Below are 16,137 nucleotides of genomic sequence, written 5' to 3'. Positions count from 1 at the left end.
CGAGTGGACTCAGTAGTTGTGGCGTACAGGCTCTAGGGCGCACGGGCTTCAGTAGTTGTGGTGCGCAGGCTCAGTAGTTGTGGCACACGGACTTAGTTGCTCCGTGGCATGTGGGATCTTCCCAGAACAGGGATTGAACCCAGGTCCCCTGCATTGGCAGGTCGATTCTTAACCACTGCACCACCAGGGAAGCCCCTGATCTTCTTCTTATTGACTTGCAACAACCTTTTACATATTTGGGAAAATAGATCTTTTGTTTGTGGCATTAGTTGCAAATATTTTTCCAGTGTTGTTATTTAGATTTTGACTTTACTTATGGTCGGTTTTCTATACATATTTTACAAATATTTGACTGTAGTAGAATTCACTGTTCTTTCGTGGCTTCTGGGTTGTTTCTTATTTAGAAAGGCCTTCTCCCATTCTTAGATTATTCTTTTACAAAACTTCTCCCATTAATACCTCTAGCATTTTCCTGGTTTCACTTTATATATTTAAATCTTTGATCCATCTTGAATTAGTTTTAGTGTAAAGGTCTAATATATTGACTAACATTTAAATCCATAGCTACCCACTTATTATGGAAGTATTTATTGGATAATTCACCTTGTGCACATTAATTTTAAATGCTACATTACCACTCCACTCTCACCAGATTGTAAGCTCCAGGAAAACTTGTATTTTTTTTCCACTACTGTAGCTTCAGGAGCTAGAAAAATGCTGGAACATAATAGGCACTCTAAGACTGCTTAACATTTGGGGTGTGTGTGTGTGTGTGTGTTACAGTATACTATTCAGTGGCATTAAGTACATTCACAATGTTGTGCAACCATCACCACTCTCATTTTCAGAATTTTTTATTATCCTGAAGAAACACTCTACCCATTAAACAATAACTCCCCATTCCTCCCTCACCCCAGCCCCTGGTAACCTCTATTTTACCTTCTGTCTCTATGAATTTGCCTACTCTGGGTACCACATATAAGTGGAGTCATACGATATTTGTCCTTTTGTGTCTGGCTTATTTCACTTGGCATAATGTTCTCAAGGTTCATAGCAAGGATCAAAATTTCCTTCCTTTTTAAGGCTTAATAATCATGTGTATGTATATGCCACATTTTGTTTGTCCATTTACCCGTCAATGGACATTCTGGGTTGTTTCCACCTTTAACCTATTACAAATGATACTGCTATGAACAGTGGTGTACAAGTATCTGTTTGAGTCCCTGCTTTCAATTCTTTGGAGTATTTACCCAGAAGTGGAATTGCTGCGTCTTATGATAATTCCGTTTAACTTTTTGAGGAACCACCAAACTGTTTTCCCAAAGTGCTCCACTATTTTACATTCCCATCAGCAATGCACAAGGGTTCCTATCTCTCCACATCCTCACCAAGACTTATCTTCTATTTTTTTTTCATAATCACCTTCCTAATGGGTATGAGGTGGTATTTCACTGTGGTCTTAATTTGCACTTCCCTAATGATTAGTGACATTGAGCTTCTTTTCATGTGCTTATTGGTATATCCTCTATAGAGAAATGCTTATTCAATCCCATTGTCCATTCTTTAATCAAGTTGTTTAGGTTTTTTGTTGTTGAGTTATAGGCTTTTTTATATAACTGGATATTAATTTTTTTTATCAGATATGTGATTTACAAATATTTTCTGTCACTCTATGAATTGTCTTTTCACTTGCATGCTTGAAAAGTATGCTGCTTCCTTTGCCTTTGTGTACCTCAAAGTAACCTTTAGGATGTACTCGTCTTCACTTTACAAATAAGAAAACTGCACTCCAGTCAAAGCATATCTTAACACATTTCCGGGTACCTAGTAACAGTTCACAAGTTTCAGTTATTGTTAATGCTACTGTTATTGCTTCATAGATAATAATTATCTATTTAGAGTTACAGAAGCTGTTTCAGAAAGGCCTAAGATCGGTGGGACAATTAGCGTAAGTCCACAGAGGCCTTAGCAGTGCCAGGGTTCACCAAATCATATGTGCTGCTGATACATGGGTTTCCGAGAGCTGCATATTACGTTGAGCTCCACCACAACCCGCTCCCAACTCAACCTGACCCGCCCCCAATCCAACCCCAAATCCACTTCCGGCCACTTCCGCCCCGCCCAAGCCAGTTAGCGCATGCTCAGTGGGGATGTTAGCGCGCCCGCTTCCAGCGCAGGGCGACACACCCAGCTTCCGGCGCCCAGATGAGATTCCACAAGGCCCGGCGCCTTGTCATGACGTAAGCTCCGGTTGCCGTGCTGAGTCGGAAGTGGGAACCCTTCGGCCGCTGAGATTCTGCCGTGTCGTCGCTGCTGGCCCTCAGGCTCTGGTAAGAGAGGATATAGCTGGCGGGGAGGGTATCGTTGAGTCTCCAATGGGATTTTTTTTCCCCTAGTCGAATGCCAGTCCAAACCTCTGCACTCTTACCTCCTCCAAATGCCTTCTCCTGTGCTTTCCTAAACACTGTCTCTCTCCTTCATGAACTTCGACCCTGTCTGCTTTGGGAACCCCTTACAGTGCTCCAGCTTCTGGCATCTCTGCCCATCTTTGCCATTTCCCTCCTGGAAAAGGCCGAATCCTGGTCTTGCATTATCTTTGGTTTTCTTTCTCTGGAAGGTGCGCCGAGTGGGTGGGTCTCCCTCCGTGCCGCGAATCCCTCATGGAACCTGGAGGGACAGAATATAAAGAGTAGACAACAAATAGCTAGGTGCAAAAGAAGAGAAAATTAAGCACGAGTCGCAGTAGTCAAACCAGTCGAATCCGTATGGCAAGGTGTTGATATTTCTAAAGGCAAGTGATCAGTTCACCACTCAAAACTCTCCTGGCGCTCTGCTTCTTGCTCCCTCGGCAATTGGGTTTAGAAGACATTTCTAAAATTGAGTAACCAGAGCTCAGGAGCTTATGCTTGATGGGTCTCTCTTTGGATTCAGTTTTTCACTCCCAGAATATGTTTAGTCTCACTGCCTTGGTCTGTTTTGGTCTCACATGGGAGCCGTCCTGAGATAAAATGGGACCCAGGAAGGAATGCTGTGTGCTTTGCGACTTGATGAGATCCTTCTAGCTTGCTGATGTGATGGAAGGATCTGTTGCCACAACAAAGGCCTGAACGTGTAACAATGAAAACATTTTTTAAATTCCTTTTTTGGTTTGATCTATGTATTACTCACCAGGAAAGAGACCTTATGGAGCATAATTTAATAAAGCTTGATTTTTTAATAGATTTATTTATTTCATTTTTGGCTGCATTGGGTCCTCGTTGCTGCACGTGGGCTTCCTCTAGTTGTGGCGAGTGGTCGCTACTCTTCGCTGCAGTGCGCAGGCCTCTCATTGCAGTGGCCTCCCCTGTTGTGGAGCACGGGCTCTAGGTGCACGGGCTCAGTAGTTGTGGCTCGCGGGCTCTAGAGTACAAACTCAGTAGTTGTAGCACACGGGCTTAGTTGCTCCGTGACATGTGGGATCCTCCCAGACCAGGGCTCGAACCCGTGTCCCCTGCATTGACAGGCGGATTCTCAACCACTGCGCCACCAGAGAAACCCTAAAGCTTGATTTTGACAATCTTAGTTTTGTGAAGTATTCCAAGTATTTCTGTTTAAAAGCAATACCAAATCTGATGTTAGAACGTTTATGTGCTCACCTCTTTAAAGTTGGCAGTGCCCCTTAAGGGATTAGCAGTACTCTTTATAAACAAAAGATTGAATCAGGGGAGGGTGAGAGGATTTTGTAGGACTGGAGATAGACAGCTTTTACAAATGTAGAGTCTTGCAGCATGTGTATAAGAGGGAAACGTGGGGCTTCCATGGTGGCGCAGTGGTTGAGAGTCCGCCTGCCAATGCAGGGGACACGGGTTCGTGCCCCGGTCCGGGAAGATCCCACATGCCGCGGAGCGGCTGGGGCCGTGAGCCATGGCCGCTGAGCCTGTGCCTCCGCGGCGGGAGAAGCCACAACAGTGAGAGGCCCGCGTACCGCAAAAAGAAAAAAAAAAAAAGAGGGAAACGTGTTTTTAAAGGGGACATATTTGGGGAATTCCCTGGCGGTCCAGTGGTTAGGACTACGGTGCTTTCACTGCGGAGGGCTCAGGTTCAGTTGCTCGTCGGGGAACTAAGATCCTGCAAGCCGTGCAGCCAAAAGTAAATAAAGAAAGAAAGAAGACGTCTTTTAAAAATAAAATCCAAAAACATCTAAGGACTGGTGGTTATATTGATTGGTTATTTGCCAAAGGCTGACAACAGGATAGTACTTTATCTTTGTATGGCAGTTGAAAGTAGAAGATTATAAATTCCTGATGACATTGAATACTAAACAAAATATCAAGGTTCCATTTTATCAGACCTTTCTTTTGGAGGGGTACTCTTTTTACATTTGTGTGATCATTGAACAAATCTAAACTGACATCTCCACAAATGTTCCCATCAAGTGATCAGTCCTCCTTTTTCCTGTAAAATTTTCCTGGTTGCACAGTGTTAGCTATTTTTCTATGAAAATAGTTTTTGCACTATTACTTCAAATAGATTTTAAGTACATATGAGAAAGTTGAGCTTAGTGAGGTAGGCAAAGCCCTTTTTGTTTTTCAAAAAGACAGATAGCATAGATGACAACAGAGATTTATTTCCATTCTCTATTCTACACGTTCTGAGATATCACTGAGCCACAAGTGTCTGGCCCAATAGTTTGACCCAATAGCAACCCAGGACAAACAGTAAAACCCTTACCTTGAAGTAGGATTATGGGTGCTGCTATTGATTACAAGAAGGTCAAGAGTAATTACATGTAAGATTGAATCATTCAATACATATTTATTTGGGATTTTGTGATTACAGGCTATGCCAGGTACAGAAGAAAAAAATAATCAGATATGAACCTGTGTTCAAATTGCTTACCTTCTAGTAAGATAGAAGATCTACATTAGGAATACAGTGTAGAAAGTTATAAATCCTGTTAATATAGGTAAAATGTAGTGGGAAGCTAGCTTTATATACTGCAACAGTATATTATTGAAAGGAGGAAATAATGCCGTTTGTGATGATAAATTGTCTTTATCTCTCTTGATAGTCTTAAGTGCCTGTGTTCTATGTTCTGATTCTTAGGTTTCAACTCACTTCCTTTCTGCATAGATGGTGCAGGTGATGCATTTCCTTTGTACTAATCTGAACTCTTTTCAGTTGTATTGGCTTCCACAATGTAGGGAAATCTACTGGCTTTTTTATAACTGAGAAGACTCTCTCCATCTCACATCTCTTTTCCTACATGTTGGCTTAGTTTTAGGCTAGGCCTTCTCTAGATGGTAGAAAGATGGCAACTCCAGTTTCCTATCTTACTAGCCTAACAACCCAAGCAGGAAAAAAGAGTCCACTTTTCTGTAGATTTAGCCAAAGGCCTGTAGCTGGTGTTCATTGATTCTGTTAGGCCTTGCTAGGGTCTTGTGCCCACTCCTGAATCAGTCACTTTGGGCAGAGAATACTGTATTCTTTTTGGCCAGGCCAGATTCATATGCCCATTTCTAGAGCTAATGGGTAAGGTCATCCCCTTCTGTACACATGGACCGGGAATGGGTTGGATCCCCAAAGGAAAAATGTGGGTGTCATGTTGAAAAAAGAGGTTGATATTTTGCAGACAGAAAAATAACGAGAGCTCACTACACTTTTTGCATTCCTCTGGGTACCTCAGAATAGAGGTAGGGTGGTGGTCAGCTAACAGTGACACAATTCTTGGTGCCTCTACATGAATTAGGGGTAATAATTAAGCTTATGCAATGTTTAAATGGGAGGAAAGACCTCTCAAGGATTGTTCATTCCAACACTAAATATGCTGTCTTTCTTTTCTGCATTATTAAGCTCAACTAAACTATACATAGTAGAAAGTAAAATACATAGAGCAACATCTAACAGTTCAGTTCCTTGAAGCAGTAAAGCCCTGCACTATGCTGAGAAGAGACTAGACTGTCTACCTGAGTCATTACAGCTCAGTAGCCATTAGCTCTTATGCGGAAAGCACAACAGAGGAGCATGAAGCAACTGGTAGAGATGCCTCAGAAGTGTCAAAAAGTGTTAGTCTCTCTTCCTCCAAAAAATAAGGGTAACTCTTCCGACTTGCATTAGCTTTTGTTAATAGGGTTCTGTAAGGGGTCTTAACTCAATTGATTAAAGGTAGACCGAACGTTCTTTTTTTTCTCCCACATTTGTGTCCCTGACCCCACTCCTTCTAAGGCCTCTGTCCTTGTAGCAGTTCAGCATCCTTGTAAGCAGAATATTCATACCCTTTTTCTCTTCTCACCCTTTTCAGGGTTGTATTTCTATGCTGTGGCCTTAAAATTTCAGAAAGGGGAGAAAGCCTTTCAGGGAGCTCTGCTCATTCCGTTGTGCCGCTGAGCCCCCTTGGCACTTGGATGAGGAAATGTAATCAGAAGAGTGCAAATGCAGGCTCAGTCAGCTCCTTTAAATACCTTTGAGGTATATATCTATTTCATATTATACATTAGGAATTTGTGTTTCTTCAGTATTATAAAGTCAGATAAATAGGGAAAGTTAAATATAGAATTAAGCAAAGACCATTTAGTTTTTAGAGGAAAAAATATCAGTAGTCATAAGCCTAGAAGTAGAGATAGACTGCTTAATATAGATGTAAAACCCACGATCTGCTGCTAATCTGATTCCTGTCCTGGTTTGCAATTCCGCATCTGACATACAGACTTACATTTAGTTTCTGTGTAGCTGAGGAATTCCCAGCTCCAACTCTTAAGTCACAGAAGCCTGTGCAAGCGCCACCTTATGCTCATGGTGAGTGAGAACTAGTCGACCAGCCTAGGGATTTATGGGAAATCCATAGTTTTTGTCATATTATTTTTAAGTGCCACATTGTTGTTACAATTAGTAGCTGAGTTTCCTCTTTGACTTAAATAATTCTTTCTATTTAATCTATTTTTTAAAGGTATAGTAAATAGAAACATGTCAACAGATAAATGCATTCCAGCTGAACATTTTTTAAGCTTTTTGGTTTTAGCCACCCCCAAATCAAGCCAACTTGTCCAGTTAGTAGGTTTGTAACCATTTTGCCAAAAATTGTCTTGAATCTTGGGATAGGAGTTGGCAAGTCTTACCCAAACCCTTTTAAAATGTATTCAAGAAATGGGGCTTCCCTGGTGGCGCAGTGGTTGAGAGTCCACCTGCCGATGCAGGGGACATGGGTTCGTGCCCCGGTCCGGGAAGATCCCACGTGCCGCGGAGCGGCTGGGCCTGTGAGCCATGGCCACTGAGCCTGCGCGTCTGGAGCCTGTGCTCTGCAACGGGAGAGGCCACAACAGTGAGAGGCCCGCGTACCGCAAAAAAAAAAAAAAAAAAAAAAAAAAGAAATGGGAGCAGGGGCTTCCCTGGTGGCGCAGTTGTTGAGAGTCCGCCTGCCGATGCAGGGGACACAGGTTCGTGCCCCGGTCCGGGAAGATCCCACGTGCCGCGGAGCGGCTGGGCCCGTGAGCCATGGCGCGGAGCCTGTGCTCTGCAACGGCAGAGGCCACAACAGTGAGAGGCCCACGTACCACAAAAAAAAAAAAAAAAAAAAGAAATGGGAGCAGAAACAACTATGATAATATTATAACTGTTATGTTATCTGCCCTTCGGCGTCTAATACCTGTCCTTTCTATAGCCCCTCCCCCTAGGTCTGGATGGAGGATACTTTAAAGTGAAATGACAGACCAGGAGAATAACAACAACATCTCAAGTAACCCCTTTGCTGCTCTTTTTGGCTCCCTGGCTGATGCCAAGCAGTTTGCAGCAGTCCAAAAAGAGCAGCTGAAGCAGCAGTCTGGTAAGTGGACGAGCCAGTAGCAGCAGATGAGATGACCTAGAATGGGGTCTTCCCAAATTAAGTATTCTTTGGGTCCTTAATTGCAACTAGAATTTAAGTTTAGGGCAGCAGTTTTTTGTGTGTTCGTATTTGTTGTTTGTTTTGTTTTGGGTTCTTCTCCCTGTCCCATCGCCTGCATAAAAAAGAGACCAGATAACAGGTGGTTCCAGCGTAACAGATGCCAATCATGATCCCAAAGCTGTCAAGCTCTTTTATTTTAAAAATCACCTAATGAAAGATACTTAACAAAGATACTAATTTTTTTTAACATAGGAAACTGAGGTTATAGGCATAGGTGTGGAAAGCAAGTCACATGCAGCTGTAGAAAGCAGATGTGTTGAAGGAAGAATTATAAAAGCTTTTTCGCCTGTAGAGAAATAAATGAGATTTGTTCTTAAGCCAAGTGCTTCAGAGTCTATCTCAAGCAGAACACTTCTTTCACTCCATAGAGTGGCCACTTTCATAACTTACTGCTTTCAGAACAGACATCTAGGAAAAGCTGATCCTTAACCTTAATGTGAAAAAAATTAGGATAATATCTTACTAATCAGAAAAATGATTTTCCTCATCTGGGACCAAAATTAAGATCAAGTCTACCTCCCACCTATAAGGTAACATATGGACTAGAAGAAGTAGCATGCTGTTTCTCAAATATATTAGTCTTCTGAGGGTATTCACAATGTTTCAAGCCAGAAATTGCTCCCTTTCTCCTTCCTCCAAAAAGAATAATAGTGTTATTGTTTTTAGGAAAGGAGAAATGTTTATGTTTTCCCTTTATTTTGTTTATTTCAGAAGTATTCAGATATGTAGCTAAGTTGTGGCCTTACTCTCTGATTAGGATTGAATAAAAAGGAGGTCAGGGGACTTCCCTGGTGGCACAGTGGTTAAGAATCTGCCTGCCAGTGCAGGGGACACAGGTTCAAGCCCTGGTCCAGGAATATCCCACATGCCGCGGAGCAACTAAGCCCGTGCGCCACAACTACTGAGCCTGTGCTCTAGAGTCTGTGAGCCACAACTGCTGAGACTGCATGCTGCAACTACTGAAACCTGCACGCCTAGAACCCATGCTCTGCAACAAGAGACGCCACCTCGATGAGAAGCCCGCGCACCACAACGAAGAGTAGCCCCTGCTCACCACAGGTAGAGAAAGCCCACGCACAGCAACGAAGACCCAGCACAGCCAAAAATAAATTTTAAAAATTTTTTTAAAAAAGGAAAAGGAGGTCAGGGGAAGACACATGAGTAGTAGACAAAGTGATGGATGAAACAAGGGAGAAATACATGTAATGCTGACTTTTTTAATGTGATAGAAATAGGCAGCTCTGAGTCTCTGTCTCTGAAAACTTTCCCAGATTTCTAAAATACAGGATCAGAATGGGAAACCTTGGATTAAGAGATTGTAGGAGAGAATGGAGAGTGAGGAGTTGGAAAAATAAGGAAATGAGAAAATAAAGTTTTTAAGTATGTGGTTGAGGGAAATTTCGCTAATCAGCACCTATTACTCTTGGAATTCAGAAGGGAATAGAGTGGTATAGGAATAGAGTGACAGAACGCTCATCCTTCTGGCTATAAACAGACATAAGGCTGGCTAGGGTTGGGAGCACTGCAGGCACCAAGCAGTGGGGACAAATCAGGTGCATGCCCTTCTGTTACTATTTTGGCACCTCATCATCTTAGTTTGTTTACAGTGAGTTTGTCAGGCCACCTGATCTAACCTGTTTTCCACCAGCAGTTAGTACTCTACCAAAACCTTTGGCCTCCTTTATTGAGCTTCATTTTTACTAAAGTCACCACAGTGAAGCAACTCTTGCTTCTTTTTGTTTTTAAGATATTTTATTTTATTTATTATTTATTTTATTTATTTATTATTTTTTTAGTGGTACATGGGCCTCTCACTGTTGTGGCCTCTCCCGTTGTGGAGCACAGGCTCCGGACGCACAGGCTCAGTAGTTGCAGCACACAGGCTCTCTAGTTGTGGGGCACGGGCTCTAGAGCACGGGCTTAGTTGCCCCACAGCATGTGGGATCTTAGTTCCTCGAACAGGGATCGAACCCGTGTCCCCTGCATTCAAAGGAGGATTCTTTTTTTTTTTTTATAAATTTATTTTATTTATTTATTTTTGGCTGCGTTGGGTCTCCATTGCTGCGCACAGTCTTTCTCTAGTTGTGGCGAGCGAGGGCTACTCTTCATTGCGGTGCGCGGGCTTCTCATCACAGTGGCTTCCCTTGTTGCGGAGCATGGACTCTAGGCGCGTGAGCTTCAGTAGTTGGAGCACGCAGGCTCAGTAGTTGTGGCTCACGGACTCTACAGCACAGGCTCAGTAGTTGTGGCTCATGGGCTTAGTTGCTCCACGGCATGTGGGATCTTCCCGGACCAGGGCTCGAATCCATATCCCCTTCATTGGCAGGCAGATTCTCAACCACTGCGCCACCAGGGAAGCCCCTCGAAGGCAGATTCTTAACCACTGGACTACCAGGGAAGTCCCACAACTCTTACTTCTGCGAGTTTTGCCTGGACTTTTAGAGTTAACTGTTTTTTGTCAGTAGAGGAAAAAAGCAGATGCAGACTTGTGTGTAGCTTTTAATGAACAACCTACTTATATACCCCTTTAGCGTGAGTACCATCTGAGAAGCTCTTGTAAATTGCTTTATAAAAAATAAAAGGAGGGGCTTCCCTGGTGGCGCAGTGGTTGAGAGTCCTCCTGCCGATGCAGGGGACACGGGTTCGTGCCCCAGTCTGGGAAGATCCCACATGCCAAAGAGCGACTAGGCCCGTGACCCATGGCCGCTGAGCCTGCGCGTCCGGAGCCTGTGCTACGCAACGGGAGAGGCCACAACAGTGAGAGGCCTGCGTAACGCAAAAAAAAAAAAAAAAAAGGATACAATGAATAAGAAAAAAGTAACTCATTGGAAAAACAACAAAAGTTAGGAACAGGGACTTCCCTAGTGGTCCAGTGGTTAAGACTCCACATGCTCCCAGTGTAGGGGGCATGGGTTCAATGCCTGGTTAGGGAACTAAGATCCCGCATGCCATGCCACACAGTGCGGCCAAAAAAAAGTTAGAAATGATTTATATATGATAATCAAGTTACTTTAAAAATCCAGTCTCAGGTGGTACAGTGGTTAAGAATCCGCCTGCCAATGCAGGGGACACTGGTTCGAGCCCTGGTCTGGGAAGATCCCACATGCCGTGGAGCAACTAAGCCCGTGCACCACAACTACTGAGCCTGTGCTCTAGAGCCCTTGAGCCACAACTACTGAAGCCCGCGCGCCTAGAGCCCATGCTCTGCAACAAGAGAAGCAACCACAGTGAGAAGCCTGCGCACCGCAACGAAGAGTAGCCCCTGCTCGCCTCAACTAGGGAGAAGCCCGCATGCAGCAACAAAGACCCAGTGCAGCCAAAAAAAAAAAAATCCAGTCTCACTAATAATTAGAGAAATGCCCATTAAAAGAACAATTAGGATAGTTTTTAGTCTATGAAGTTTTGTTTTTTGTTTTTTTTTGTTTCATTTATTTATTTATTTATTTATTTTTGGCTGCGTTGGGTCTTCTTCATTGCTGTGCACAGCCTTTCTTTAGTTGCAGTGAGCGGGGACTACTCTTCATTGCAGTGCGTGGGCTTCTATTCATGGTGGCTTCTCTTGTTGTAGAGCACGGGCTCTAGGCGCGCGGGCTTCAGTAGCTGTGGCACTCGGGCTCAGTAGTTATGGCTTGTGGGCTCTAGAGCGCAGGCTCAGTAGTTGTGGTGCACGGGCTTAGTTGCTCCGCGGCATGTGGGATCTTCCCGGACCAGGGCTTGAATCCGCGTCCCCTGCATTGGCAGGCGGATTCTTAACCACTGCGCCACCAGGGGAGCCCCAAGCCATATTTAATATAATTAAAGGCATACTGATCTATTGGGTAATTCTTTGCCCACTAGGATTCTGTAGGGAAGATAGTGTTGCTACTATTGACATTTTGGAATACCATTAATTATGAGTACAAAGAATAAAACTTTTGGTTTTTAAAATGTGGTAGATTTTATAGCCAGGGATTTCAGAATTCTGTATTTAAAATGTTTCCTGATACAACTCAATAGCAAAAAATACGAACAGTCCAATTTAAAAATGGGCACAGAATCTGAATAAACATTTTTCCAAAGACGACATACAGATGGCCAACAGGTACATTAAAAGGTGCTCAACATCCCTAATCGATGAAAAGAAAAAACATCACTAATTGGGGAAATGTAAATCAAAACCACCTCACACCTCTTAGAATGGCTATTATCAAAAAGACAAGAAATAACAAGTGTTGGCAAGGATGTGGAGAAAAGGGAATTCTTGTGCACTGTTGCTGGGATTGTAAATTGGTGCAGGCACTATGGAAAATAGAATGGAGGTTCCTAAAAAAAATAAATACAGAACTACCATATGATCCGGCAATTCCACTTCTGAGTATTTATCCAAAGAAAACAAAAACACTAATTCAAGACTGATTCACTTTGTTATAAAGCAGAAACTAATTAAAAAAAAAAAAAAAAAAGAAGATATATGCACCCCCATGTTCATTGCATCAGTATACGATAACCAAGATGTGAAAACATCCTAAATGTCCATCAACGGATGAATAAAGAAAACGATGTAATTACACACATGCACGCACATACACACACACGAATATTATTCAGCCATAAATAAAAAAGAAATCTTGCCATTTGCAACAACAGGTGGACAGTGGTTGGACCTTGAGGGCATTATGCTGAGGGATATAAGTCAGAAAGACGAATACCATATGATCTCACTTATGTGGAATATTTAAAAAAAAAAAAAAAGCTGATAGATACAGAGAATAGATTGGTGGTTGCCCAAGGCGGGGGGCGGGGGATGGGCAAAATAGGTGAAGGGTTTCAAAAGGTACAAATTTCCACTTATAAAGAATCCATGGGGGGGCTTCCCTGGTGGCGCAGTGGTTGACAGTCCGCCTGCTGATGCAGGGGACACGGGTTCGTGCCCCGGTCTCGGAAGATCCCACATGCCGTGGAGCGGCTGGGCCCGTGAGCCATGGCCGTTGAGCCTGCGCGTCCGGAGCCTGTGCTCTGCAACGGGAGAGGCCACAACAGTGAGAGGCCCACATACCGCAAAAAAAAAAAAAAAAAAAAAAAAAAAAAGAATCCATGGGGATGCAATGAACAGCATGGTGACTGTAGTTAACAGTACAGTATTGTGTATTTCAAAGTTGTTAAGAAAGTCGATCTTAATAACTCTTATCACAAGAAAAAAATTTGTAGCTATGTATGGTGACAGACATTAACTAGATTTATTGTAGTGATTATTTAACAATATAAATATGGAATCATTATGTTGTGCACCTGAAACTAATATGTCAGTGATACCTTCATTTAAAAAAAAAAATGTTGCCTGACTTGAGATGTTCACTAATTAGATAGTTAACTTGTTTAACACCCCAAATTATCCTCCGCTTGGTTACATTTATCATGTGTACTTGGTTTTCTCTTAAAGAGAGCATTGTAACTGTTCATGACTTACATTTTCTGGCAGATGAACTCCCCGCCAGCCCAGATGACTCAGATAATAGTGTGTCAGAGAGCCTGGATGAATTTGATTACTCTGTGGCTGAGATTAGCCGCTCATTCCGTTCACAGCAGGAAATATGTGAGCAACTCAACATCAATCACATGATCCAAAGGATCTTCCTCATCACTCTGGACAACAGTGAGTTACATCTTTGCAGCCAGCGTATTTATTACTCTGCCCTTCCTGCTTGGGCTAGGGACTTGCTCCTAGAAACTTACTGTATCTGATGGTTAAACAAACCCATCATACTCCCTGGAACACAGGGTTTATATTTCAAGGAAGCTTTTAATGTGACCTAAAGCAGAATTTTGACACAGATACAACTTTCATCTATTTTGATACTGACTGGGCTATGTAGCTACTGCCTTTACTACCTTAAAAGGGAAATGGGAATGGTAGCTAAATCCATTTTCTTCTTAGAGGTGACCTAAATATTTAGATGAAAGCCCCAAGAAGGGTCAGATAGTGTTTCCCCTCTGTGCCCTATCTGTAGTTAAACCCCAGAATTAGTGCTGATGTCTGGGATTTACTCTTTAAATGTCATGGTGTTAGGTTTATAACAAAGCACATGCTCTTTGAGGGGTAAAAAAGATTTAGATCTTTAGATACTGCTCTGTGTGTCAAGATCATTCTGATATTACCTGAGTCAAACTTGGGGTTCAAGAGAAATGCCATCAAGATCAGTTGTGTGTATAAGACAGAAGCATTATCCTTAACCTACCAGATTAAAACCATTTCCCAGGTGACCCAAGCCTGAAAAGTGGGAATGGCATCCCCAGCCGTTGTGTCTATTTGGAAGAGATGGCAGTAGACCTGGAAGATCAAGACTGGCTTGATATGAACAACGTAGAGCAGGTACCATTCTTACATTCCTTACATGTGCCTTCAGCAAAAATTAGCCTTGCAGCTGAACTCTGCTCACCTTTCTCCAACCATGGCTTTGCTTAGCTCCATCTCTTACACTGTTTGTCGTGTTCCTCTTTTGGAATCTTCTCATCTACCATGGTCCCATGTCCAAATCTATCCATCCTTTAAGACCTAGTTAAAATGCCATCCTGTTTACAAAGTTTTGCCAAGTAAGAGTTATTTTCTCCTCTGGGCTCCGGCAGTAATCTCCATGCATCTCTTATGGGAATTGTCTCTTTCTGTCTCATGTCTTGGCTTCTTTATGAACCTGTCTTCTCTCTCCCGTAGACACTAATATTTATCAAGGCCAAGGTCCATCTCTTTTTTTATATCTTTTCCAAAATCAAAACAATGCATTTTACCTTACAGGTGCCTAATTAACATTAAAGGAATAAAAATTTGATAGGGAAGACTTGACAACTTGTAGTTTAACTTCATAATTGGGTTGGCCAAAAAGTTCATTCGGGTTTTTCTGTACAGTGGTATGGGAAAACCCAAACGAACTTTTTGGCCAACCCAGTACATTTAAACTGTGTTTATATAAGTCTGAGTGAGGTCAGCAATGATGCAGAGTAGTAGATTTCACATATGAGTTTAATCTCCGATTCTCCACACCATTCAACAAATATTCTTTTAATGCTTACTCTGTGCTAGGCGCTATGCTAGACACTTATGCTTGCTTTAGGATAACTACATAAACAATTAGATTTGTATACGTAATATTTTCTAAAGTAATGATACACTGAGCCCTTTTTTCCCCATTTGTTCTACGTTCTGTGATTCTTATAATAACCTGTGTCAAAATTATCTTTTATATCTTGATGTTCTAAAATAAACTTTGCAGTGGTCAGGGGAGATAAATTAGGAGTTCGGGATTAAGAGATACACACTATTACATATAAAATAGATAAACAACAGGGACCAACTGTATAGCACAGGGAACTATATTCAATGTCTTATAATAACCTATAATGGAAAAGAATCTGAAAAAGAATAGCTATATATGTGTGTGTAACTGAATCACTTTGCTGAACACTTGAAACTAACACAACATTGTAAATCAACTATACTTCAATAAAAAATACATCAAAAAATTTTAAAAATAAATTAACTTTGCAGTGATTTTGTATTTTTGTTTATTTGTTTTTCTTAATAGGCCGTCTTCACTCGCTTATTACTTCAAGATCCAGGCAACCACTTGATTAACATGACCTCTTCTACAACGTTGAATCTCTCTGCTGATCGAGATGCAGGGGAGAGGCACATTTTTTGTTACCTTTATTCCTGTTTCCAAAGAGCCAAGGAAGAGGTAAAAGAATAATCCCTATTGAGTACTCTATTGTCCTCTTGGGTATGACTTTAACACATAAGCCGGAGAGTTGGATCAATGTCTTTTTTTTTTTTTGGCTGTGCCGTGCAGCATGCAGGATCTTCCCCAACCAAGGATCGAACCCACACCCCCTGCAGTGGAAGCACAGAGTCTTAACCACTGGACCACCAGGGAAGTCCCAAGATCAGTGTCTATTATATCAATTTATATACATCATATTATATCTGGAACTGGATATCAGAGGCACTGTTAGTTTATCTTCTAAAGTTTTAGTCTCTCCTTTCTGTGGCTTGGAGTCTACCCCTTTCCCCACCTAACAAGTGCCTCCTATTATTCTCTCTACAAACGTCTTAATATATCACACCCTTATTAAAAAAAAGGTCTGATAAATTCATTTCCACTAAGGTGTATATAACAGAGTAGACTAAGCTTGATCACTTCCAGCATTAGAATTTCTAACAGGTGATTCCTTAAACCAAAGAATGAACT

General features: G+C 42.1%; 1 protein-coding gene and 1 pseudogene across 4 annotated transcripts in view; both read left to right on the top strand.

The window, feature by feature from the left end:
* LOC307055662 (trehalase-like) overlaps nucleotides 1–16,137 on the top strand; it is a 424,950-nt pseudogene that overhangs the window by 160,623 nt on the left and 248,190 nt on the right. The window lies entirely within an intron of this gene.
* Nucleotides 6,912–16,137, top strand: part of UBE4A (ubiquitination factor E4A) — a gene marked incomplete at its 3' end in the record, with an annotated part of 32,725 nt that continues 23,499 nt past the window's right edge. For 2 of the 3 annotated variants that reach the window (XM_079709388.1, XM_079709387.1), the window contains exons 1-4: nucleotides 6,912–7,798; nucleotides 13,377–13,550; nucleotides 14,155–14,267; nucleotides 15,475–15,627. In XM_079709388.1, the coding sequence (XP_079565514.1) occupies nucleotides 7,678–7,798; nucleotides 13,377–13,550; nucleotides 14,155–14,267; nucleotides 15,475–15,627 (561 nt within the window). In that variant the 5' untranslated portion in view covers nucleotides 6,912–7,677. Of the gene's footprint in view, nucleotides 7,815–13,341; nucleotides 13,551–14,154; nucleotides 14,268–15,474; nucleotides 15,628–16,137 lie in introns of all 3 variants that reach the window. The other variant, XM_079709386.1, reaches the window with a different exon arrangement.

Source organism: Hyperoodon ampullatus (assembly GCF_949752795.1).
Source record: "Hyperoodon ampullatus genome assembly, chromosome: 7".
Classification (NCBI taxonomy): Eukaryota; Metazoa; Chordata; class Mammalia; order Artiodactyla; family Ziphiidae; genus Hyperoodon; species Hyperoodon ampullatus.
This window is presented reverse-complemented; position numbering and strand designations above follow the sequence as displayed.